Source organism: Xenopus laevis, chromosome 5S, assembly GCF_017654675.1.
Source record: "Xenopus laevis strain J_2021 chromosome 5S, Xenopus_laevis_v10.1, whole genome shotgun sequence".
Taxonomy (NCBI): Eukaryota; Metazoa; Chordata; class Amphibia; order Anura; family Pipidae; genus Xenopus; species Xenopus laevis.
The window spans coordinates 92695109-92721242 of record NC_054380.1 but is presented as its reverse complement, the minus strand read 5'-3'; the positions used below and the strand labels follow the sequence as shown (position 1 = coordinate 92721242).

General features: G+C 41.0%; 2 protein-coding genes and 1 pseudogene across 4 annotated transcripts in view; 1 reads left to right on the top strand and 2 right to left on the bottom strand.

The window, feature by feature from the left end:
- The window catches only part of bdh1a.S (3-hydroxybutyrate dehydrogenase, type 1 A S homeolog), a 14608-nt gene extending 6768 nt beyond the window's left edge, over positions 1-7840 (bottom strand). Inside the window, exons 1-3 of one of the 3 annotated variants that reach the window (XM_018265665.2) lie at positions 7476-7840; positions 6422-6532; positions 757-898 (exon numbers count right to left, since the gene is read on the bottom strand). In XM_018265665.2, the coding sequence (XP_018121154.1) occupies positions 757-898; positions 6422-6532; positions 7476-7691 (469 nt within the window). In that variant the 5' untranslated portion in view covers positions 7692-7840. Of the gene's footprint in view, positions 1-756; positions 920-6421; positions 6533-7475 lie in introns of all 3 variants that reach the window. The other 2 variants (XM_018265663.2, XM_018265664.2) reach the window with 2 other exon arrangements.
- On the top strand, positions 7823-26134 carry LOC108717449 (annotated as a pseudogene).
- On the bottom strand, positions 12555-14201 carry LOC121394115 (cyclin-O protein B-like). Its single transcript, XM_041564121.1, has 2 exons — positions 14132-14201; positions 12555-13747 (listed from the first exon to the last, which is right to left on the bottom strand). Exons 1-2 carry the CDS (start codon positions 14199-14201, stop codon positions 12555-12557), a joined length of 1263 nt encoding a protein of 420 aa, XP_041420055.1.

The following is a 26134-nucleotide window of genomic DNA, read 5'->3' as shown; positions in this document are numbered from 1 at the left end:
ACTTTTTCAGCACATTTTGGGTGCTGAAAAACTCGGCTTATACTCGAGTATATACGGTATTTATAATTTTGCCATAAAAGCATTTGCCTGATGTTTTCACATTATTTTTCTTACTACCCTGTTCCTGTATGAGGGGCTGCCATATTTGTGCAGCAGGAGTCCGTTGCCATTAGAAACTAACTGACAAGTTGAGAAGGAACAGTCAGGTTGGCAAAACAGTCAAGTTTAGGAACTTTTAGTAAGAACTACTTACAAAAGCAGAACTATCAGCGAAAAAACGATCAACATGACCTATAGGTAACTTTTAATGTAGAGTAATATTTTAGAAAAATTTTTGTGTCAGTATCACTTTAAGGCAAGAGAAGGAATTTTGTGGAACTTCGAGAACCTGAGACCACGTGAGGTGGAAAGTTACAGTTTATTTGACATAAGCATAAAAGGACATTACCATTGTGAGAGCATAAAGATATCGTATCACAGCACAGAAAAACAAGGAACCAACCATATAACCATTGAGATGGTTCTTCCTCAAGGTCAAGGTGATAATGAACAAGTTAGCTTGAGAACAGTGAGGGGGTCTCCCGGGGGAATCAGCATACACAAAATTTTATTCTTTCTCAGGAAGTTCAACTGTATTGAGTGTGTGCCAATAAGGGAGGAGACAGGGAGGGTGAGGGAGGTAAAGGGTAAAAAAGTGAAGCATGCCAACCTTTCCCATGTAACTGAGGGATGCTGTATGTACAACGGAACATTTACCCTTTTCTGTATTCTCTAGACGCTGTTTGACAAACTCCAATGCTTTGCCAACCTCCTCCTCATTGCAGACATTCAACTGGAAAACATGCATGCGATCAGACTGCATTCCTTGTAGTTCCTCAGCTCCATTTCCATTTTTATCCTGGAAGTACACAAATGGCTGCTGAAACCCAATGAGCTTAAACACTGTGCCAGTTAGGGTGGAATTCACAATACAGCAGCATTGACCTACACAATTCAGTCTCTTTATTACAGGTATAGGATCCATTACCCAGAAGCACGTCATCCAGATAGTTTAGAATTACTGAAAAGGTGGTCTCCCATAGACTCAATTTTAATCAAATAACTCAAAATTTATTTTCTGTTTCAAAACATATTTGCTTTTACTGAAATAACAATAGCTTGTACTCAACTCCAACTAATAGATCTTGAATTCTTAGGTTTAATTAATGTTTAAATAATTTTTTAGTAAATTTAAGGTATGGAGATCCAAATTATGGAAATTCGGAAAACCCCAAGTTTCAAGCATTTTTTATAACAGGTCCAATACCTTGTACTGCAGCTGGGTTTAAGCTATGGATATGGTGAGCAGGGACCTCAATTATGGGAGGGCAGTGGATGTGATTTACTTAGACTTTGCTAAAGCATTTGATACAGTGCCACACAGAAGGTTACTGGTTAAATTAAGGAATGTTGGCCTGGAACATAGTATTTGTACCTGGATAGAGAACTGGCTAAGAGATAGATTACAAAATGTGGTGGTAAATGGAACATTTTCTAATTGGATCAGTGTTGTTAGTGGAGAACTGTATGGCTCTGTACTAGGTCCTTTTTTTTCAACTTGTTTATTAATGACCTGGAGGTGGGCATTGAAAGTACTGTTTCTATTTTTGCTGATGATACTAAATTGTGCATGCAGGATGCTGTTACTTTTCAGAGTGATTTGACTAAGTTGGAAAACTGGGAAGCAAACTGGAAAATGAGGTTCAATGTTGATAAATGCAAGGTTATGCACTTTGGCAAAAATAATATAAATGCAAGTTATACACTAAATGGCGTGTGTTGGGAGTTTCCTTAAATGAGAAGGATCTAGGGTTTTTGTAGCTAACAAGTTGTCTAATTCTGGGCAGTGTCATTCTGTGGCCACTAAAGCAAATAAAGTTCTGTCTTGCATAAAAAGGGCATAAACTCAAGGGATGAAAATATAATTATGCCTCTTTATAGGTCCCTGGTGAGGCCTCATCTGGAGTATGCAGTGCAGTTTTAGACTCCAGTCCTTAAAGGAGAAGGAAAGCCCCAGGGCGCAAAACCCCTCCCCCCTCCCGTGTATTGCCCCCCCTCCCTCCTCCCCCCTGGCCTACCCCTCCCGCTGGGCAAATGCCCCTAACTTTTTACTCACCCCTTTGCGCAGGTCCTGTCCACGGAGTTCGCAGTCGCCATCTTCTCCCACGCGCGTCTTCTTCCTGCTCTGATCGGCGTTTTCTGGCGCATGCGCAGTAGGAACAGGTACCGGTACGGCTCTACTGCGCATGCGCCGAATGTCACGAAGTTTTCCGATTTCACTTCGTGACATTCGGCGCATGCGCAGTAGAGCCGTACCGGTACCTGTTCCTACTGCGCATGCGCCAGAAAACGCCGATCAGAGCAGGAAGAAGACGCGCGTCGGAGAAGATGGCGACTGCGAACTCCGTGGACAGGACCTGCGCAGAGGGGTGAGTAAAAAGTTAGGGGCATTTGCCCAGCGGGAGGGGTAGGCCAGGGGGGAGGAGGGAGGGGGGGCAATACACGGGAGGGGGGAGGGGTTTTGCGCCCTGGGGCTTTGCTTCTCCTTTAAGAGGGATATAAATGAGCTGGAAATTGGTTAGAGGGGTGGAAGACAAATTATGAGAGTAGACTGTCAAGGATGGGGTTGTTTTCTGGAAAAGACATTTGCAAGGGGACATGATTACACTTTACAAGTACATTAGAGGACATTATAGACAAATAGCAGGGGACCTTTTTACCGATAAAGTGGATCACCGTACAAGAGGCCACACCTTCAGTCTAGAAAAAAGAACTTTCATTTGAAGCAACGTAGATGGATCTTCACAGTGGGGACAGTGAGGTTGTGGAATGCACTGCCATGTGATGCTGATTCTGTTAATGCCTTTAAGAATGGCTTGGATGATTTTTTTGGACAGACATAATATCAAAGGCTATTGTGATACTAAATTCTATAGTTAGTATAGATATGGGTATATAGAATTTATGTGAAGGTATGGAGGAGTGTGTGTATGGATGCTGGGTTTCATTTAAAGGGGTTGAACTTGATGGACTTTGTATTTTTCAACCCAATTCAACTATGTATCTGTTCTTCCCAGGTTAAAGAGATACTGACATCAGAAAATAACCCTTTTTATTATCTATCATAACATTGTCTTTGAATGCTATTTTGCCATAAAAGTATTTGCCTGATGCTTTTACATTATTTTTCCCAGGTTAAAGAGATACTGACATCAGAAAATAACCTTTTTTATTATCTATCATAACATTGTCTTTGAATGCTATTTTGCCATAAAAGTATTTGCATGATGCTTTTACATTATTTTTCTTACCCCCATGTTCCTCTATGAGGGGGCTGCCATATTTGTGCAGCAGTAGTCCATTAGCATTAGAAACTGACAGGTTAAGAAGGGACAGTCAGGTTGGCAAAACAGTCAGGTTTAAGTGACAATTACTTACAAAAGCAGATTTATCAGCGAAAAACGATCAACATTACCTATAGGTAACTTTTAATGCAGATTAATATTTTGAAAAGAAAATTTTAGGGTCAGTATCACTTTAAGGATAGGACTACACAGACATTTTCGGCACAATCCGGCGCGCCGGCGTCAAATCGCATGCAGCAGAAATAAGGTAGAGATAGAAATGTCGGATGAAGTTGCAGCGTTGATCCAACACCACTGTCGGATGCAGACGCAGCGTCTGCATCCGATAGTCGTGTCGCGTCGGATCAACGCTGCGACTTCATCCGACAATGCATTCACTTACCTTATTTCCGTTGCATGCGATTTGACACCAGCATTTTGTCGCAGCATGTCGGATCGCACCAAAAACGTACGTGTAGTCCTACCCTTATAAATTGTCTGTAAAGCATCAACAATACACTGAGTGGAAATACAAACATTGCAAAAACAAAAAAATACAAACCAAGCCAGAAAAGACTAAAGTGCCCTGTCCACTGTGAGCTTACAGTCAGTTGCAAGACTGCAATGATTCTGGCTGATCTAAAATAAGCCTGAATAACAGAAGCTCTGAAGGGCAGGGGCCGACGCAGACACACGAGGATGGTGCTCCCTGGGATTTTCAGGGCACAAAAAGGAGAGTTGAGTAAGGAAATTCCTAGGGAGAACCTAAGAGCATTTTGCTGACTCAAAAGTTTAATCTGGATCAGCCTTCTCAATAACAACACTTCATTCTGACAATAATTTGCTTTCTCTAGTTCTTTTTATTTCCAGGTCACTAATCAAGGTGTCCTTTGCCCACTTAGGAGCAGTGAGCTAAATCGGGCTTAATAGATGCTTATTCAACAGTCCAATAGTCAGATCACATCGGGGAGTGTTGGTTGCAACAGAACAGCAAATGCAGCCCTCAACTGTTTCTGTGATATTTTCACTCTGCCAGATTAATGTCTGAACTATTCAGATATTATACAGCAGGACAATTGGCTGAAAATTCTATCAAGAGAGGCAAAGCAAGCAGGGAATGACTATAATTAAGGTAAATTGGTGTTTGCCGCACCTTCTAACCAAATGTCACTCCCTAAGGAAATCCCTTAACCGAGAGCAGATGAGCCACTCGGTATAGATATGCTGACAACGCCTATAAATGGAAAATTAATTCAATGCTCACAGAAGGAGACAAAAAGAGAGGAGTATATGGCATCGCACAATCTATTTGTAGATTTGAGTGAGTGATTGTGTCTTCAAAAACATGGTGATCAACTAGTTCATCGTGAACAAACAAGTAAATTGGTTGTGTTGATTAGTGAAAATAGCTTTTGTAATAAATAAAGTTAAATAATTAAAGTGAAAAATCTTGTTAAATTCATTGTGAAGTAAAAACTTTTAAAGTGCAAGTGCATTGTGGACATGATACATGATTAGACCCACGACATATGACCCATGGATAAGAGACCTGATAAAATATAACTTTTATTTACTCCTAAAATTCATCAGTTGTGAGGGGGAATAATTCATAAAATCACTTAAAAACAATTAAGAAAAGGGGTGGAGATTCGATCTGAATTATGTGTAAATAGGGATTACAGCGTAATTAATTCATTAGACTGTTCCCTTCTAGATCCTACATCACCCAATAACCCTATAATGAATTGATGGGGTACATAGAGAACATTGCTAAGCAATCTTAATGGTGGTAGGTGAGAGGATGAATGAGGAATGGATGGTGTAGTGAGCGCTTAAGGGATTGACCCAAAGATTAACTCTCACTACACCATCCATTCCTCATTCATCCTCTCACCTACCACCATTACGATTGTTTAGCAATGTTCTCTATGTACCCCATCAATTCATTATAGGGTTATTGGGTGATGTAAGATCTAGAAGGGAACAGTCTAATGAATTAATTACGCTGTAATCCCTATTTACACATACTTCAGATAGAATCTCCACCCCTTTTCTTAATTGTTTTTAAGTGATTTTATGAATTATTCCCCCTCACAACTGATATTTTAGGAGTCAATAAAAGTTATTTTTTATCAGGTCTCTTATCCATGGGTCATATGTCGTGGGTCTAATCATGTATCATGTCCACAATAAGCACCTTGCACTTTAAAAGTTTTTACTTCACAATGAATTTCACAAGATTTTTCACTTTAAATTATTTAACTTTATTTATTACAAAAGCTATTTTCACTAATCAACACAACCAATTTACTTGTTTGTTCACGATGAACTAGTTGATCACCATGTTTTTGAAGACACAATCACTCACTCAAATCTACAAATAGATTGTGCGACGCCATATACTCCTCTCTTTTTGTCTCCTTCTGTGAGCATTGAATTAATGACTATAATTATCATCATTTTTTTTATACAGCACTGACACATTTATGCAACACTTAACATTAACACTTTACATTAACGTTTACTATGATGTAGAGAGTGATATTTGCAATTGGTTTTGATTTTTTATTATTTGTGTTTTTTTGAGTTATTTAGCAGCTCTAGCCAGTTCAGCAATCTGGTTGTTAGGGTCTGAATTACCCAAGCAACTATGCATTGATTTGAAGGAGAGACTCGAATATGAATAGTAGAGGGACTGAACAGAAAGATAAGTAACCAAAAGTCGCAATAACAATAAATGTGTAGCCTTACAGAGCATTTGTTTTTTAGATGGGGTCATTGACCCCCATTTGAAAGCTGGAAAGAGTCAGAAGAAGGCGGCAAATTTTTCAAAAACTATAGGTCATACAATGATCTATTTCATCAGGAGCCGGTCAACCTGCCTGGAGTGTGCGAGGAAACGGGGACACCCAAAGGAATTCAAAGCAGACATGGAGAGAACATATGATAGTGCCCAGATCAAAACCGCTAACCAATAAGCCACCCTGCATGAATGCCAACATGAATATCTAAAGATTCTTCTCTTTCCAGACACCTACCTTTAACAAACACCCTGCAAATACTGTAAATCCCAATTTATGCAGGTGCTTTGCCAAAGCGAATCCAAATCCAGTGTCACAGCCTGTGATCAGCACCTCCTTTCCCTCCACCTGGAAAGCAAAGCAAGGATATGATTAGTATGATTAGTATACTCTCCTAGAGAGAATGTACATAGGTTATAGGTACTGTGACACAAACATGATATCTCAACCTATATATCTCACCTTATTCAGCCTTGAAAGGCGAATATTCCTTTACATGCTGAACACTACCCTGCCAGGCACAAAGACACTTCAACTTGGAAATAATGTTATTTCCTCTTTATTTTCCTACTGAGTATTTAAGGAATTGTGGTGTAAGGCAAGAAAAGGCAACCTCTTGGCTTCCAGGTTTTATCAAACTAAAACAACCGTCCCCAGGCTCACTGTTTTTGGCCATTTACACATGCAGCTCCCACTCTCAGTATACCAGCCTATCCATGGGTTAAGCACCTTTCTGCTGTTTACAGACGTGTTGTTATTTTTTTTTACTTTTAACAGAGAAAAGCCCCTGGTTGTGATCATGGAACATACACCCCCTCATTAGAAAGCTGAACAGCTTACAGTCATGCCACTATGAATAGGATAAAGGTCACATAAGCAAGTTTAGCCCACTGACACTGTAAATAGAAAGACACCAATCAAGTAATCTTGAACTCCCTACAAAAACATTTCATTTAACTGAACAGTTCGTCATTACCATATGTTAAAAGTAACGTGTTTAGGTGTAGGACAATTAGAAATCTTTCTGACAATAATGAATGACAAGTTGTGTAGCTTCTCTTGTGTCGGCCTCAGTGTGTGTTGTTATGAACAGCTCAGAGACACTGCCTTTGGATATCGTATTAAGAGTCAAATAGAAACAGAACATTTTTCATTGCTGATAATCAATGCTATGAGGCTACTATTAAATCGAAAGAAGTATCTATTCAGAGGAAGCGAATACACATAAGACGCTAGGAATGTGCTGCTAGTAACACACGGTATGACAGTTGGACAGAGCGCTATTACTCACTGGCAGCGTGCCCCGGGGTACAGTTGGCATGGCAACCCACAGCATGAACACCAAGTACAGCAGCACAATCCCATGGGACACACTGTCACTGGGGAACCCCAAAAACCTAAAGAGCAGCTTCAACGCCTCCGGGAGCCCGAGGCCAAGAGCCAGAGTGAGCCCGAGGGACAGGAGCACCAACAGCACCGCCCTGGCACGAGTAACGCGGAACCCCATCACTGCGCGCTCTCCTTTAGCCCCGCGCTAGTGCTGCTGCCCCTGAAATAGAGCGGAGGCGTGGCCAGCTCTTCTCATCACTTCCGAGGCCTCAGCGTTCCGCCTCTTCCAGGCTTGGGCTCTGCCAGTGTGCGCGAGCATTCATTTGCAGCAGTGATGAAATGACTGACATTGTGTTATTAGCCGTGTCTGTTTGTAGCCTCTCTACCTCAGCGCCAGGTATCTCTTCTGCACTATTAAATTACACACAGTGCTCCTCTTACAGCAGATACAGTGTGTAGCATGGGCCACAAGTACAAACATTTCATTGTAGTATGGACCGTTCCTGGGGGGGACAGAGATCACTCTCACAAGCTCTTCCTGTAACAGTGACACTGACTAGACTTTCACTACTTCCGTCTGTTGACAGGGTCGCCATTAGAAATCACGGCCCCAGTGCCCTGCTAGGGGCGATCCTGTCCATTTTGCAGACTGAGGCAGCCTTCATTTTGCCACCCACCCACTCATCTGTTAAGTGCTGGAGGGGGTCAGGGGTGGTCCATGTTGCCCCGGTGGGGTCGGGCGGTCCACGTAGTGCAGAGGGCGTCTGGTAGTCCAAGTCGCGAGTGCAATTGCGCCTACCCCAGATCCCACCCCACTCCATCCCACCCAAAGACCACACAGACATCAGCACTAAAAAAGTAACCCCCCACACACACACAAGTTATAAAAAACTATTGATGGTCAGGGCCCCCTTATAAGTAAAAAAAACAACAAAACATTGGTGCCAGGGCCCCCCTTACAATTTAAAACAAATTGGGGCCCCCAAATTTTTTTTAAAAAAAAAACCATTGGTGGCAGGGGCCTATAGAATATTAAAATAATACATTGGTGGCCAGGGGATTAAAAAAAAAAAACCCACATTGGTTTTCAGTAGAATTGAATCGTGGCTTCAGTTCTTCAACTTCGCCTCCTTTCGTGACTTCGGGTCTTTTCGCTGCTTCAGGACTTCAATTTCGGCTGTTTTTGTGACTTCGGGTCTTTTCGCCGCTTCAGGACTTCGGCTTCGGTTATTTTCGTGTGACTTCAGGTCTTTTCACCACTTTGGGAGTTCGACTTCAGCTGTTTTCGTGGCTTGGGGTCCTTCGCATGCTCTAAACACTTCCGCATTTCGGCTGTTCGGGATGGCAGCAGGCTTCAGCGCTCTTTTCAAAACTGCAGCACTGCCGGGCCCCCCTTCATGCCCGGACCACTTGTCCCCCCTGTCCCACCCTGATGGCAGCCCTGTCTGTTGGTATTCATATTTGTGCTTAGTGTTTTCTCCATGTTTTGGAAATGAAAAGGACCAGTTGGGAGCAGCTGTTGTTTTCAAACATGGCATGGAAAGTTCTTCAATTTTAGAAAAAGTCTCACAAGACTAAAGGTGGCCATAAATGTAACATTTAGGATCTTTCATGCGACTAGGATTGCCACCTTTTCCAGAAAAAAATACCAGCCTTCCTATATATTTATCTTTTTTCCCTATTAATAACATTGTGATCAACCATCATTTTTACCGGCCTCATGTCAACCCTACCTGCGACCATAAATACAGATGTTAGAGCTGAATCGTCAGCTATAGAGGTAGAAACAAAAGAATTCTACTAGTATCTGACAGAATTCCGGGGTGACACTTAGGCTAGGGGGAGGGGGGTGTATGTAGGGTAGGGGTTTTTTAACTTTAGGGTTGAATTCTCCTTTAAGGCTAAGTGCTTTATAGAATAAAGGCAACCATTTTTATTTGTGCACAAATGTTGACATGTCCATTGTGAAGGTAGAACAAGTGTTTTTCTTACAAGCTGGCAATTTACTAAATCATTTTAATAATTATAAATTATACTGTGGGCAGTCATTAGTCTTACTGTTGTTGACCTATTTAAGCAAATTGTAAAATTGTTTGCTAGGGATTATTATTCAATTATACAATTACTCCAGCATTGTTAAACTCACTTCTGCAGGAACAGCCTGAGATTGCTCATAGCCTGTACAGAGAGATTGAGAGGTGTGACACTGATATGAATGAGAGGTGAGGGGAAAGAATTGGGCTCTCCTGTTCATGGTTGACAGTAAATATCGGTAAATGTTAGGACTCCCAAGTAAATGGTCTCTACAGAAAAGTCTGGGATGCTATTAACAATCGCCTTCCTTTTTCCGTGGCCCTGTGCATATAGAATATTTTGTTCACTATGTGGCTTGTGTAGTTGTCAACACTTGAAACTCATTTCAAACTGCTGCCCTAGCACAGGCCCTTGTGTGTCTATATAGAATAGACAGCCATGGGTTAAGATGCTACACCAAATGACATGCAAATATTGTCGTTTGTCTTGTACATTATTATGGTGTACACCCTGTAGTAAAACAAGTATTGCCAGGTCCTTACAAAGATGCCAGCAAATATGACTGTGTATTATGGATCCTTTATTTAAAAATATATATACTTTATCGGGACTTTAAAAACACAACCTTCCTCTGGAACACAAAGAAGCCAAAAAGAATATCCAAGCCCCAGTCCTGACAAAACAGACCAAACATCTGTCTTTTGTTTAGTGAAGAGGAATAGCCAAACACAGAGCTGCTATTCTACATATTCATTAGTGAGGGGGCTGCCATATTTGTGCAGCAGGAGTCCGTTTACGATAGAAACTCCCCGCAACACAGTGCCGTAACCTCTGGGGCCCATAAAATACAAATAACTGCCCACATTTTCTTGAATTACTACTGATGCTGCTGGCAATCCTAACACAATGTTTACTCAATTCCTTTATTGTGTTTTTTGACCGAGACTATAATGCAGCACTTGAACTGACTGAAGCCTTTATGCTGCAGGATTAGTGTTTGTACTAAAACATTGTCAGCAGTGCACCAATGATTCCTGTTATTTGTTATTTGTGGCAAACTTGTTTCTTTCTCCTTTGCAGGTTTGTCTCTAGCAGGGAAAAATGACGCTGAGGTCAAGTAGACATCTTCTTGGATCTCGCTGTGCTCTGCTGCCTTCTTCTGCACGTCCCAGAAAACCGTGAGTTTGAGGGGACACTACTTGTTTTCTTTTCATCTTAGGCACTGGTTTAGCATTGGATTAGTGATCAGTTGTTCCACACAAAGCTTTTTAGCTCTGGGGGAAGTAGAAGCCTGTATCTAGTTTGACTTACTCAATGCCCAGTCAGACCACAGCCATAACTTTAATACTATTTATTAGTGTAATGTAGAAATGGGTGTTCTATGGCAACTTGCCTTAATGTGCTGTAGTCAACTATCCCTGCCCTGCTGCTTTCAGCCCAAGGCCATTTCTATTTCATGACTATCATGTGGCTCGACTCCCTTCCAATGATGTCAAGGAAGTGCAGCATTAACCTTCTGTGGGGAGCATGTGGGGATCTGCTAGATGTTTGACCCAAGAGAAGTTTGGCCTGCCACCCACCCAAGAAAAGGTTGACCAGCCTGCCGCTCAATTTTTTGACCCAAATCTGCCTAGCACATGGGTCCTGTGAGTTTTAAGCATCACTGTTTATCATCTGCATTATGCACTAGTTATTACACTCTTGGGTGACTTTCATTCTTCAGTAATTTGAAATCATATGGAATATTTCACATTGAAAAGAGAATCTATTGAGTTAAGTTCTCTCACTTTGACAGTTGCAAATGAGGAGGTTTTGGGAGGTGTCTTTGGATAATCATTACCAAACCAATGGTGACATTTGCCTGGGAGGAGATAACCTGTGGCATCCCAAACAGTGACCATGGAGACCATTTTAGTTGTCACAGAAACCAAGGAAAATGCTAGGTGTTAGTGTTTACAGCTCGGCTTGGAAATATTCTGATCAGATCCCAACCACAAAGCAGTTTCCATGGGAATGGAATGTTTCAAGTAACTATTTCTTCTTTCTTTGAAATATGTGTGCTGATTCTAATGCAGAAATCTATTGGTATTCAATCTCAATGACCCCCCCCCCCCCGCCAAAGCAACATAGTTAAATAGTACTTGGGGTTGAATAAATGTTCACCCTTTAGTAACTGATACTTTCCATACCCCGTATAAGCTTAGCCACTTTTTGTTGGGAGTCTTGATGTTCCTTTTTGAGGTTTGGAAGCCAAATGTACAGTATGTTCTGTCTAGAGGAAGTCTTCTCAGTGCATTGAAAAGTGAAAGAATGAGCTTCTCCCATTAATCAATAGAGGACAAAACCTTGCTGGCCCTTCCAGCTCCTGACTGGAATTGACTGTTACAGCCCAAAACCTGACCCCTTAACGGCGATCAGATTTGCTCCCAGGATCAATGCTCCATATTTATTTAAGAGAAGGAGGGTAAGGGACACACAAAACAATATGGCAGCATACACATGATCACCCTTGAGCTGCGAGGGAAAAACTGCATTCCTTTCCATTCCATTCCCCAGGCAGCCTGCAAATCCCGGCTTTTGCAGTCTGAAGGATGGCGTGAAAAGGAATGCAGGGACTACCGAGCGGCTTATGGGTGCTCCTGTGTATAAAACCAAGTTTTAGGTGTAAGGGGGACACCGCTGGTGGAATAGGGAGGAAAATTAAATGGAAATATAGCAGCATACACATGAGCATTTTTGAGGTGCAAGGTGAAAGCTGCATTCCTTTACATTCAATATGAACCCAGGCAGCCTGCAGACCCCGGCTTTTGCAGTTGCCCAGGTTGAATGAAAAGGAATGCAGAGTCCATTGAGTGGCCTAAATGTGCTTGAGTGTATTAAACCATATTTCTTAGTCTTAGTGGTGAGTGACAGAGAGATGGACAAATATATAGCATAGATATATAGTAGACCAACATACCTAAATGAAGAGATGGAAAACAAGGTCACCAAAATACTTACTGCTGCATCAGTTTAGTTTACCTGTTGTTTTTCTGAATGCAGCTGCCTTTGCTGCAGATTTTCTGCCACCTGCAGGTTTCTTCTGGGAAGAGCCTACTCCTCTCGTCTTCTTGTCACTGATGTCCCTGTTCACTGCCTGGCTTCCATTGTGGTTGGTGGGTGATGTAGACTGTTGTGGAAGCTTCTCTGGAAACACTCCTGGCATAAGTTGTTGCAAAACGTTCTTGTTTGCAGACACCAGGAGAAGCGTCTTTTCCAAGCATTCCTGCATGAGGTGGGCAGGATAGTCGCTGGACTCCTCTCCAACTATGTTGCTGTATCCGAATATCTGGTCAGCTGCTTTTAGGCAGCACTGAGCCAGAAGTGATGGTGCGTATGGATGGAAGTCATACTTTGTCATGGCCAGTGCTGCAATGCCTCTGGCAGCTGTAAGGCTATTGGCTGTTCTGATGATGTTGCCTTGTGAACACTTCTTGTCGGAAACTCTCATTAGGGAGAAATGTTCAAGAAAGAAATCAATGGTGGGTCCTTGCAGCCGAAATTCCAGATGGTAGATAAGGTGCTTCTCCACATAAGCGATGTATTCTGGTGTATAAGAAGCTTCTCCAAATGGCTCCAGGAACTCCTCTGCTGAAGGACCATTTCTCTCCATGACCTTTGTGGCCAAAAACAAGGAAGTAGCCCCCAGTAGCTTCAGCATGGTAGCTTTCAGTGTCCTGCAGGAGATGTACCTTGCCCTGTAGTTGATGGCAAGGCACAGGATGGAAAAGTCCAAGGAGAAGTGTCTGTGCACTTTAATTAAGGTGTTGGTTACTTCCTGCCACATGGCTGCATGTTGCTTTGGCTGGTTTGCTAGGAAATCTGATGGTGTAAAGTACCTTTCCAGTCCTTTATTAAACAGGTAGGCATCTTGTCCATACTCACTAAATGTCTGAATGGCATCATCCATTTTTTTGAAGTTGTTCCACTGATCCTTTACTGGTGTTGGTTCCTCCACTGCGGGAATGCAAGTCACATGCTTGTCACGCTGATGTTTGACTTTCTTTTGGCTGGGCCCATGTCTTTTCTCCACTCTCTTTCTCTTTTTAGAATTAAGTACATCCGTCTGTGTCTCTCTCTCACTCACCTCCTGTCTCTCACTCACACTTCTGACACATGAACGTTGTAGGGCTGCCCTGATTGCAAGTGAATGAAGTGCCCCTAGTTATTCACATAGTCTGATAACATGATATTTCATGTAAAATAAAGCAGATTTACTTTGTGTCTTGGCTTTACAAGCTGCTTTGCAGCAAAACCAAAGCAGACCACAAGGTGTCTCATGATTGCAGGGTTAGATGGGAAGAGGGGAGGTTTGTACAGATGGTCTTATTTAATTTATAGTTTTGCCACATTGCAGACAGTATTACCCAGACATATCGTGCCAGTTGGCAATATAATTCTTCATGTTTATAAACTGATTTTAAGGCTTTTATTTATATGAAGATCAGTTTTGCGCTGGCATTTATAAAATATGAAAGTGTTGATAATGCAGCTAAATTAATCCAAGTTGGATCTAACTACTCCAAAATGAAGGTTGGGCCGTACACTGGTACATGGCTGCTTCTAGAAGCTGATCTACTAGTTGTTGTGTAGTTGTAGCTGGATACTGTTTCATAGTCTCTGGCCCATTTTTTTTCTAACCTGAAAGATCTTTGCTCAGAATTTTATTTGAAATTTTACATAAGGCACATCTACATTTTTTTCTGTATTTGTTGCCCTATTTTATTTTCCTACAGTAGCTGGGTCGGATGTATTACCAGGGAATACTAAATACATTGTAAGATTAGAGATGTAAGGAAAGCCTTGTGGGATTATGTCCGTTCTGTTGGTCTGCAGCTGACAGCACTTTAGGAGAAGCGTTTCCCATTCAAAGGATTCTGGCACATGACTTCAGTCTACTAAAAAAAAGAAAATCAGGCGTTAATTAAACCCATCAGGACTATTTTGCTTACAATATGGATTAATTATATCTTTGTTGGGATCAAGCAGAAGGTGCGGTTTCATGACTACAGAAAAGAAAAAGGAAATAATTTTTAATTGATTTATTTGATTAAAATGGAGTCTGTGGGAGATGGCCATAGTAATTGTGAGATTTCTGGATAATAGGTCCCATACCTGTACTTCTAGGGGATTTTCCTATGAAAGCCTAATATCTTAGGAATACATTTGGCAGGGATGAAAAGAGAAGATAGTCACAGAATATAAGAGATGACACCAATTGCCCAGACGCCTACAGCTTTTCCATATGGCTTTTGTTCTACGAGTTCTGGTGCTGGAGAGGTTGAGAGAGAAGGAAAACATACACTCACTAGAGTTGCACTGTTTCAAAGCCTACCATTAAGAGCCTTTTATATCTGTGCTTGTTACATATTATGGAAATTGAATTCCAATTTCGATTGGAAAAATTGGCTATTTTGCTACCCTGTCTGTCCAGAACACAGCCTTTACCAGAAAACCAACAGTATGTGTATAATAAATCCCCTTTTACTATGATGTAGAGAGTGATATTCAGAGACAATTTTCAATTGTTTTTTTTATTATTTGTGGTCTTTAAGTTATTTAATTCAGTTTGCAAATTCAGAACTCTGGTTACTTTGGTCCAAATTACCATAGCAACCATGCCTTGATTTGAATACGAGACTGTAATATGAATAGGAGAGGGCCTAAATAGAAAGTTTATTTGAGTTATTTAGCTTAGTTATTCAGCAGTTCTGCAGTTTGCAATTTCATCAATCTGGTTGCTAGGGACCAAATTACCTTAGAAACCATGCACTGATTTGAATAAGAGACTGTAATATGAATGAGAGGACCTGACTAGAAAGATGAGTAATAAAATGTAGCAATAACAATACATTTGTAGACATTCCGAGCATTTGCTTTTTAGATGGGATTCTGACTGGAAAGAGTCCAGTGTCGGACTGGGACACCAGGGGCCCACCCAAAAACAATAGACATGGGGCCCACCAAAAAACCTTAGACCAGGGGCCCACTCAGTACTATTTTTCTTCCTCTCCTTACTTATTCTCTATTCTCCTATTCTCTTTTCTTTACACCCTATAATCTATTATTCCATCTATTTAGTCTCTTTGTTCTCTTAGGGTAGGGACACACTGGGCGATTTGGGGAGATTTAGTCGCCTGACGACTAATCGCCGCGACTTTCCACGACCAATCTTCCCCGAATGCCTCCCCTCGCTCTGCGCCTGGCTAAAATGAAAAATCGCCTGCGCTAATCACACGCGGCGATTCGTTTTCCGAAGTTGCCCGAAGTTTCCTCGTGAGGCAACTTCGGGCGATTTCGGAAAACGAATCGCCGTGTGTGATTAGCGCCGGCGACTTTTCATTTTATCCAGGCGCAGAGTGAGGGGAGGCATTCGGGGAGAAAAGTCGCTGCGATTAGTCGCCAGGCGACTAAATCTCCCCAAATCGCTCAGTGTGTCCCTACCCTTAGAAATAAGGAATGACCATGAAATAGGCAAAATGTTTAGCAGCATAAGGGCCCACTGACACCTGGGCCCACCGGGAGTTTTCCTGGTATCCCTGTGGGCCAGGCCAACACTGAAAGAGTCAGACAAAGATGGCAAATTATTAAACTATAAAAAAGAAAAAATGAAGACGAAAAGTTGCTTACAATTAGCCATTCTACAATGTACTAAAAGTGAACTACCCCTTTAAGATGTATTTATAAACTTCTGTAAATCATAGTTGTCCAACCTGTAGTCCTTGTCTTAACCCACACCCTCATAGACTGTACTGCTCTGGCAGCCTGCAGGGAGTTGTAGTTCTCTGGCAGCTTGCAGGGATTTATAGTGTTCTGGTAGCCTGCAGGGAGTTGTAGGGCTCTGGTAGCCTGCAGAGAGTTGTAGGGCTATGGTAGCTTGCAGGGAGTTGTAGAGCTCTGGCAGCCTGCAGGGGGTTGTAGTCCTGTTTATAATAGCCTTGCAGCCGGAGATTAGGAACAGCACAGGCGTCAGTACTATTATGATGTAACAGAAATTCCTGGATAGGAATTTGCAGAAACTGTTACTGTAGCAGGACAGAGACAGGTGATGTTCTACTCATTTATATTTGAGTAGAGTGAGTTTAACCTTTTGGGGGGATCAGTGGTGATTTGGGGCTGTTCACACATGTCTCATTCCTGCTCCCAGCCAAGTACTGCTTCTCCCCAACCTCACCTCTTTGCTTCCTGTACATACCTTGCTCTCTCACTGCACCCCCTCTTCCCTGCCGATTCCCTGCACTCTCAATGTGTCCCTTCATCAGATTCCCTGCTCTCTCACTGCACCCCCTCTTCCCTGCTGATTTCTTGCTGTTAATTATCTTCCCTCTGTAGTAGACTCTCCCACCCAGTGAATGTGCAGCACATTGCTCCATTTCCTTTCCTTGACACTTTGCTATCTTGAATAGTTTGCTCACGCCCTGGGCAACTTTGTGAAGTCACAGCAAATTACGGACCTCAAGGTGTGGACAAGTCATATGAAACGCACCATCCAGACGGCAGAAGCTCTAGGGGTTCCCTACGAGCAGTGGAAGGCAAAGGGATGAGATTGATGCTGTAAGTAGGGGAAGAGCTGAAGCTGGGATGCACTGCAGACACACAGACCGGGCATTCTGTGGCCTTTACTTGTTCAACTACAACTTAGCATCCTATTTGGGGTTGGGATTCAGTTAATGAGTCTGGATAAAGGCAGTTCACCTTTAAATAAACTTTTAGTATGATGTAGAGAGTGATATTCTGAGACAGTTTGCAATTGCACAAGGGGGGTTGTGGGAGCACCCGCATTGCTAAGTAAAAATATATAAGTATAAGGGAAGTGCTACTGGCATATCCAAATGGGTCAGTGCACATTCCCTGGGCCCCTGTCTAAGTAATTCAGTAATTCAGTAGATATGCAAATGCATGTGTTAACAAAGACAGGGGTTTTTAGTTGCAAAGTTATGATCATAAAGTTGAAAAGCCACCATACCACGTCAAGGTAAACCCCATATGGCGGTCCCTAACTTGTTTACCTACCAGTCATAGTATTGAGGATCCTGTGTCTCTCTGCATAATAGCAATAGTAAAGTAAAAAGTAAAAGTCTGCTGAACCTTGGTTTCTGGAGGGCTAAATCCTCCCCCGCTGCTGAATTGCAGCTTTTAAGAGAGAGTGATTGCCCAAACCAACGCCCATTTTTGACAAAAATGTATAAATATGGTGCAGTTAAAAGCATAGGGCCACTATTAATTAATAGGGGTGGGTATGGGGGGTGCTACAAGCCACCAGAAGCTTAGCCAAAGCTACAGGCTGTAAAAGCAAATACACAAGGGGGGTTGTGGGAGCACCCGCATTGCTAAGTAAAAATATATATAAGTATAAGGGAAGTGCTACTGGCATATCCAAATGGGTCAGTGCACATTCCCTGGGCCCCTGTCTAAGTAATTCAGTAGATATGCAAATGCATGTGTTAACAAAGACAGTTTGCAATTGGCTTTCATTTTTTATTATTTGTATTTTTTTCAGTCATTTAGCTTTTTATTCAGCACATCTTCAGTTTGCAGTTTCAGCAATCTGGTTGCTATGGGCCAAATTCCCCTAGCAATCATGTATTAATTTGAATAAGAGACTTTAATATCAATAGGTGAGGCCTGAATAGGAGTAATAAAAAGTAGCAATAACAATACATTTGTAGCCTTACAAAGAATTTGTTTTTAGATGGGGCCAGTGACCCCTATTTGAAAACTGGAAAGAGTCAGAAGGCAGATATATAAAAAAAAAAAGAAAAAATGAAGGCCAATTGAAAAATTGCTTAAAATAAGTCATTCTTTAATATACTCAAGGTTAATGTAAAGGTGAATCACCCCATAAGGGTAAGGCCACACTGGGCGTTTTGGGGAGATTTGGTCGCCTGGCGACTAATCGTCTTTGCAGCGTCCAAAAACGCCATCCCTGACTCTGCGCCGGCTAAAATGAAAAAAAAAAAAACACCGGCACTAATCACATTCGTCGATTCGTTTTCCGAAGTTGCCATCTTCCCAAAACTCCCAGTTCGTCCTAACCCTAAGGCTGCTCCAACAGCCCTTTTATAAGATAATATATATAAATGTATATGGTGCAAGGCTAATGATTGGTTAATGGCTTCCTGTTTGTGACTCACTGGCAGGAGGTGTGTGAGGAATTGACATATGAGAAGATACAAGAGAACTTCCCTGAGGAGTTTGCCCTGAGAGACCAGGACAAGGTACAGATACCCCAAATCAGAGTTGAGTGGGTGCTGCTGAAAACAAGGAGGTACCCCGCATCTGTTGCACATGTTTAAGAGTAAATGGCAGACTGAATAATTCAGGGTATTTTGTTGCCCATTCGATTTTCAACTTGGAGGGGGTGAAGCAGGAGTTTGAGTCTTATCTGATCTGTTTTATTCTCCCCACACTTTCAGAGGAACTTCCATACCTGAAATGCCCCTCCACACAGTGCTGACACTGACCCCTGTGGCATATGGTGAGTGTTTCCAGTGAACCTCAATGTGTCATCAGATTCCCAGCTTTCATTGAATTACCCTCTAGGTGTTGCTGGACTCCATGTAACTACAGGTTACAACATGCTGGGAGTTCAGTTCCATCTGGGAACCACAAGGTTAAGAAATAAGGTTTTAACTTATTGTGAAGTGTCCTGATTAAACCCAGTGTTACATTACTAAAGAGGAATGATGCCACTAGTGAGGCCTTTCATAGTTCTGCTGTAGTAGTGCACTTTTTCTTCTTCCCGGCTCTGTGCAGTTGTTTTTTAGGAGAGATAACATTTATTTTAATGTTTTGTTTCCAGGTTCTAAAGTAGAATCCATTTATCTGAATAAAGAGGCAGTGAACACTCACTCGGGAGATAAGCCATCTGTAAGTGCAGATTCTTCATGGTGACCACCCTCTTGACTTTGCTCTACACAATACGTTGGTGACTCTTTATTCTGTCTTTATTTTCCCTGCTGGCCTGGTATATTGGGCTTGTACAGACACAGACACTAGTCTTGTAGTGTTATGCTTGTGCCACACAATTGCCTTTTCATGGCCCTATCTGAAACGTTGTTGTAGCACAAGATTGTATTTCCCCAAGATTTCCCTAATATGATTGGTATGATAGTAACCACAGGGTGTAACATGTGCCCCACTCCTCTGCATGGCCGCCATTGGTCAAATGGATATTTTGCCCAGAGACTATGTGCCATTCTAATTTCTAATTCTGTTTTAGCCTGGGATCTCTTCCAATACAGTTAGGCAACTGATGGGCAGCTTCTGTCTGCCTGTTCAGTTTCATTGAAAGCGAGGAAAGCAAATTTGTAGCTCATTAATTACTGGGCTGTCTTCATTTAATAGAGTGAATAGAATTGTCGAACTATTGCTTTGGACACTGTACCTGAACATTTTTAATGGAAAAGGTTTTCTTTATATTTCAAATTAGTTTTACAGTCGCTCTGAATGCAGAATGCATTAAACCTGGGGGGGCGGAGGGGCTATGTCATTGGGTTGATGATAAAAGAGGAGCCAGCTGTGATTGTCTGTGCTTAAGAAAGCAATAGTAACCATTTAAGCTGAGCTACACTACTTGTTGTTCAACAGCCATAGCCAAGCTCTGGTAAGTGAACAGTAGTGAGGAAACAGCTGCTCATTGCCTGTCTGGTCTATAGGAATAGATAACCCAAGTATGGACGGCTTCCTGAGATGCAACAGAGTGTTCAGTTAAATATGAATTGTGGCAAGCAGGTTGGAGGGTGGGTACACCAATTTGGTATGCAAATTGTTACAACTGGTCACACTTTATATTGTCTGCACAACAGTTTTATTGTATGCTTGATAAAGGGGCTTGCCCCGAAATGTTCACACAAAATAAACAGCAAAGGGGAACCCTGCATTCCTTTGCCTTGAGTGCCAGTGTTTCCTATTTCCTTAGAGAGAAAAGATACATACAGTACAGAAAGTTTGCAAACCCCTTAAAATGTTCTATATTTTTAATATTCAATTGGATTAAGTTCAGGACTTTGACTTGGCCATTCCATAATATTCACTTAATTCTTCTTTAACCATTCTTTGGTAGAACAACGTGTGTGTTTAGGATCGATGTCATGCTGCATGACCCACTGTCTCTTGAGATTTAGTTCACGGACAGTTGTCTTGACATTTTCCTTTAGAATTCTCTGGTATAGTTCAGAATTCATTTTTCCATCAAGTCATCCAGGCCCAGGTGCTGCAAAACAAGCCCAAACCAGAACACTCTTCACAGATGGGATAAAGTTCTTATGCTGAAATTCAGTGTTTTTCTTTCTCCAAATGTAACACTCCTCATTCAAGCCAAAAAGTTATATTTTGTCTTTATTCATCAACAAAACATTCTTCCAACATCCTTCTGGTTTGTCCACAACTGCAGACAGTCAGCAATATTTTTGGCTGAGAGCAGTGGCTTACTCCTTGCTACCCTGCCATACATACCATTGTTGTTCAGTGTGGTGGACACATCAATATACCCCAATGTGAGACAGACCTTCAGTTGCAAAGCTCTTGTGGTTAAACATCACACTTGTCGGGTTTGATAGAAAAATTATAAAATGAAAATAAGAAATATAAGCGATAAGAAGCCATAGAAACAGATAAGGAAAGGGAGTGAATAGGAGAACAGAGAGAAGGAAATAGGCAGATTCCAGGCATGATGTGAAATAATTGACAGGACAGATCAGTTAGTTGACAACTTGTCCAAAGGCACTGTATTAACTGTATTCTAGACAGTTAGGATAGCTCTAGTACTTACCATTTGTGTAGATATTTGACAAAAGGCACATCCACTTCACTCTTAAAAAACAAATCCATCTTAAAAGGAGTCATATACAAAGTGTCCAGAGTGCAAAAAAGTTAGGGTTTGAGTGCGAGTGTTTGATAAGTAAGTGCTTCAGGGTGTGCGCTTGCACTTGCGCCCCAGGTATTGGAAAATTACCTCTACAGATTTTTAGGAAAAATATAGCAGAATAAACTTTTGGTAAAAGTTTTATAACCCACAAAAATGGCCAGATAATTTGATTATTGATAATTCAACTGATTATCAATAAACTAATAGATGGTTGGTTTCTGTGCTTGGGTTATTAGACCAGCAACTTAAAGGCATTATACAGTGATTGGCAGGCTACTGGGAACCCAAGTACAGGGTATAGTGAGAAGCAGTGGACACTGGTCCTCAAGCCCATTTTACAGAGAGAGAGAGAGAGAGAGAGAGAGAGAGAGAGAGAGAGAGAGAGAGAGAGATTCTACTACCCTTAGAATATTTTATAGTCAAAGGTTTCTGGCACCTCAGTCATATTATACACTGGCACCACAAACACATTAGCACCCAAAGCATGTTATATACAATGAGAGCCAATGGGTACTGACACTCCAAGGTCATTAAAACAATAGACAAGCAAAGAGAGCTGCAAGTGCATTTTGGCAGCACAAACACATTAGCGCCCAAAGTACGTTAAAAATAGTTCACCATAGACGTTAAGACCAATTATTGTGTGATCTAACAAATCCGTCAAATTATCGTGAGGATAGTGGGCACAGAAAGATCGTGCATCCAATGATTTTTCATCAGACATTGGTCAGAAAATCGATCGAGCAGGTTAGCAGATTTTTATAGTTCACACAGTGAAAAGTATCCATTGTCCAACTGTTTACAGTGCCAAGCAGGCAGCTACCCACAGGTTTCCTGGCTTGAACTAGACAATGTCGATTGAAATGTTCTTTTTAGTTAATGGACAAATCACTTAACTGATTGTTTCAAGATAAGCTTGGTCTTACGATAACGAAAAGATCTTTTAAAAATCTTAACATCTATGGCCACCTTAAAGGAGAAGGAAATTCCCTGGGTGCATGGGGTTTCCTTCTCCTTTAAGAGGTAGTGGGTACTTGCACCCTAAACTATATTAGACACTGAGAGACAGAGTTTTTTTGTTACAGTGAGAGTAAGGGGGTATTGAGACTCTGGCTAGGTAATAAACAAAGAGACAAAGTGAGAACTGACACACATTATATACAAAAGATGCATTGGGTGCTGGCAATCCAAGTTCACTACAGTATATACAGTGGTAGGCAAAGGGTACTGGCATTCCACACACATTATATTCAGCAGGTTTCTTTGGTATCTTGGTATGTGTTATGTGTGATTACATTTAAAATAATTGTTTCCCACACAGGACAAAGGGGAAGCCAGTGTTAAGGGACTGGACAGTATGAAATGTGACAGAATGAGGACAATTCAGCTGAATGTTGTAAAGCAGGATGAAGTAGACAGGAGCGTGGAAATCCTGAGGATCCTGAAAAGGGTAAGGATCCTCCCAGTAGACAAACTGACGTAAATGTAAAATCAGTGAACGAAGAAGAAGGAATTGCCAGTGATTTGCTACCTGCAAATCTCCACTTTGCAATTGGTCCTCCATTCACCTAAATAATAATGGTTGGGCCCTGCAGGTTAGAAACTCTTGCTCCCAGGAAATGGGTGATGCACATGCTCATCCTCCGCAAGTGTCCTGCCTCTAGAGTGCTTGCTCAGTATACACAGGCATGTGATCCACCATGTGTCCCTCACTGAGAGTAGTCATTTGGTGTGGAGTGGGTTTAGGGGCTGTATATTTTTTAGACAAATGTACCCTTTAACTGGCTGTGACTCTTATGTCATCTGACTGCATGTTATAGCCTCCCATAGCAACTTTGTCCTAAAAGATTGATGTTATTGTATTCTGATAAAAGCAAAAAAAAATGTGTTATTTTGTTCTGCATTGTTTTTGTTTATTATCAGGTTTGTGGGGTGTTGTCAACAATGCTGGAATCTCTATCTTTGGAGAAGTGGAATTCACCAGCATGGAGACATACAAAGAGGTTGCTGAAGTTAACCTGGGGGGTACAGTCCGTGTTACCAAAGCTTGTCTCCCTCTTATTCGAAGGACCAAAGGTATGAAGATAGTGGTTAGTGTTCTGCATTAGCATATTTATGTTCTCTATTGACTGCATTTTCCTTTGTGGATTAGTCATTTATTTACAACTTGCATCAGAGTGTGCACGTATGCACAGATAATAATTACCTTTCCAGTAAAAAATTACTGCAATAGCCTGTTTGATGTAAAACCTTTGGCCCTCCATCTGTGCACTTATACTCTTTTACTTCTACCACCCAACTTCCATGCGTTACAGAAATTTAGTGGGAACATCCAGGGTTATGTGGTTCAGTTACAGGTGGAGAGCCACAGCTTTCACTACATTTACATTATATTTCTGCTCTAGCTAAGCCTTATGCTGCACAGCAAGTGGGTACATTTATTACTATGATATTAGTACCTACCAGAGTCGTTTACATGGAAATAATCAGTGTAAAGCAAAAAAACTTACATTCAACTAAACTATACTGAATGTGTCTTAAATTTGTTCAAATAGATTTTATTTTTAGTAATTGTTCATTGATTCTGAAATACCTTAAAATGCGGTATTTTAATATCTTAAAATAATAAAAAAATATTTGTAAAATATATTTTACGAGTTAAAACCACATGACCTGCTTGATTTTCAGTGCCAAGTTCTGTTTATTTTGGTTCCTGCAATCTTCCAAACCCAGTTACATCAGAGGAGACTTTTCATCAGTAGAGTGGCATTGTTTACTGGGGATATTCTGATTAGCTCTCACAATGGGTTGAAATCCAAAAAATCCAAATGTATCTGATTTTTTAATTTGACCTTATTTATTAATAAAATGCACGATTTAGGGGGAAAACTCGATAAAAATTAGCGAAAATCCAAATTGTACATTTTTCAGATTTTTATCCCCAAAATGTTTTTTTTTTTGGGCTAAAAGTCCTAATTTTTCGGATTTTTGCCCGAAATAGTCAGAATTTCAGGCTAAATCCAGCGCAGACTGCTACTAGGATAGGACCTCTCCCATTGAATTATATACAACATTGGCATGTCTGAGATGGTGGATTTTTCAGATTCTGACTTTTTTTTTGCAGCCTTGAGTAAGTCTTGAAAAATTTTAGGTTTTTTTCCACTAAAAATTTGGTTTTTTAAATTAAACAAAAAAACTTGAATTTTTTGAGTTTTTGGCATTTGGACTTTAATAACCCCCGGAAATTCAGTTATGTAGAAGGTTGTTGTACACTCTGCATTGGTATTATAGCCATGCCATCATTGATATATGTGTATATGTATATATTTGTGCATGTGTGTGTTTGTGTAGGTAAATCCACATATATATCATTATAATACACAAGAACCATGTTTATCCTGTACAATATATTCTTATATGTTTGTGGAACAAAAAAAAAATAAGGGACTTAAATTTGAAAAGGGAACATTATTCCTTGTATATACTATATGTTAGCCCATCAGTTGTACTGTAACTGGGAGCTATCTAGTTTCTCACTTTGGCTTTCCATTTCTCCAGAAATGTACTTGTGTATTTTTTAACACTAAGCCCTTGTCTTCTCAGGCCGTGTCGTGAATATCAGCAGTATGTTGGGTCGTATGGCCAACCCTGCTCGCTCCCTCTATTGCATCACCAAATTTGGTGTAGAAGCTTTTTCTGACTGCCTCCGCTATGAGATGCATCCCCTTGGAGTAAAGGTCAGTGTGGTGGAGCCAGGGAATTTTATTGCTGCCACCAGTCTGTACAGCCCAGAAAAAATGAAGGCTATTGGTGACAAGATGTGGGAGGAGCTACCTGATGTCATAAAGAATGATTATGGCAGAAAGTATTTTATTGAGAAAATTGCCAGAATGCACACTTACTGCAATAGTGGATCAACAGATACCTCTGAAGTCATTGATACTATCACTTATGCCCTCACTGCTTGCACACCCTACACACAGTTTCACCCTATGGATTACTGCTGGTGGCTCAGAAAGCATATTATGACACACATTCCTGGTGCTATATCTGACAAAATTGACATCCATTAGTGGGCCTTCATACTAAATTGGAACAAATGCAGCCACATTTTTAGAAAATAAAATGTTGGCTACCTGTTTCATGTTATTAATCAGGAAATATATAATGCTATGTATATCTCCCTCACGAAAAAAGCTAAGAATGTCAAATGATTTGGTTTTTGAAGTACAGCATTGGCACAAGGCTTTCCTCAGGTACATACCTCAAGTACTACCTCAGCTCTCTGCCGTCTGTCTCAATTTAAAGGAAATAAAATTATAAAATTTTGGGTTGCGTAGTAGTAAAAAAGAAGTTTATTAGTGGTCTTGTGTGTAATGGTGAAATGTAGGGATTGTGATTTAAAAATCACAAACAGAATGCATAGATACTCTAATTTTACCTTTATAAAAATTTAAAAAATTGAGTAACTCATAATCTTTTAAGGCTTTCGGGTACAAATATACACATGCTTTTTATTCAACTATTCAGACAAAGGATAAAGCCCCTGACAAAAACAAGCATTTTTAATTGCCTGAGAGAACTGTAACAACCAGTAGTAGCGTTGTACTGTGGGCATAAATTGTGACAGTAAAGCTGGCCATAGACACAAAAAGCTCATCGTACGAATCGAGGATTCG

What these genes read in the sequence shown, in the direction of transcription:
- LOC121394115 (XM_041564121.1), bottom strand. Translation starts at nt 14,201, where the DNA reads ATGAAACAGTATCCAGCTACAACTACACAACAACTAGTAGATCAGCTT. An exon ending in AGAAGCAGCCATGTACCAGT is followed by an intron (nt 13,748 to 14,131) that starts GTACGGCCCAAC and finishes GTGAATAACTAG; the next exon opens with GGGCACTTCATTCACTTGCA.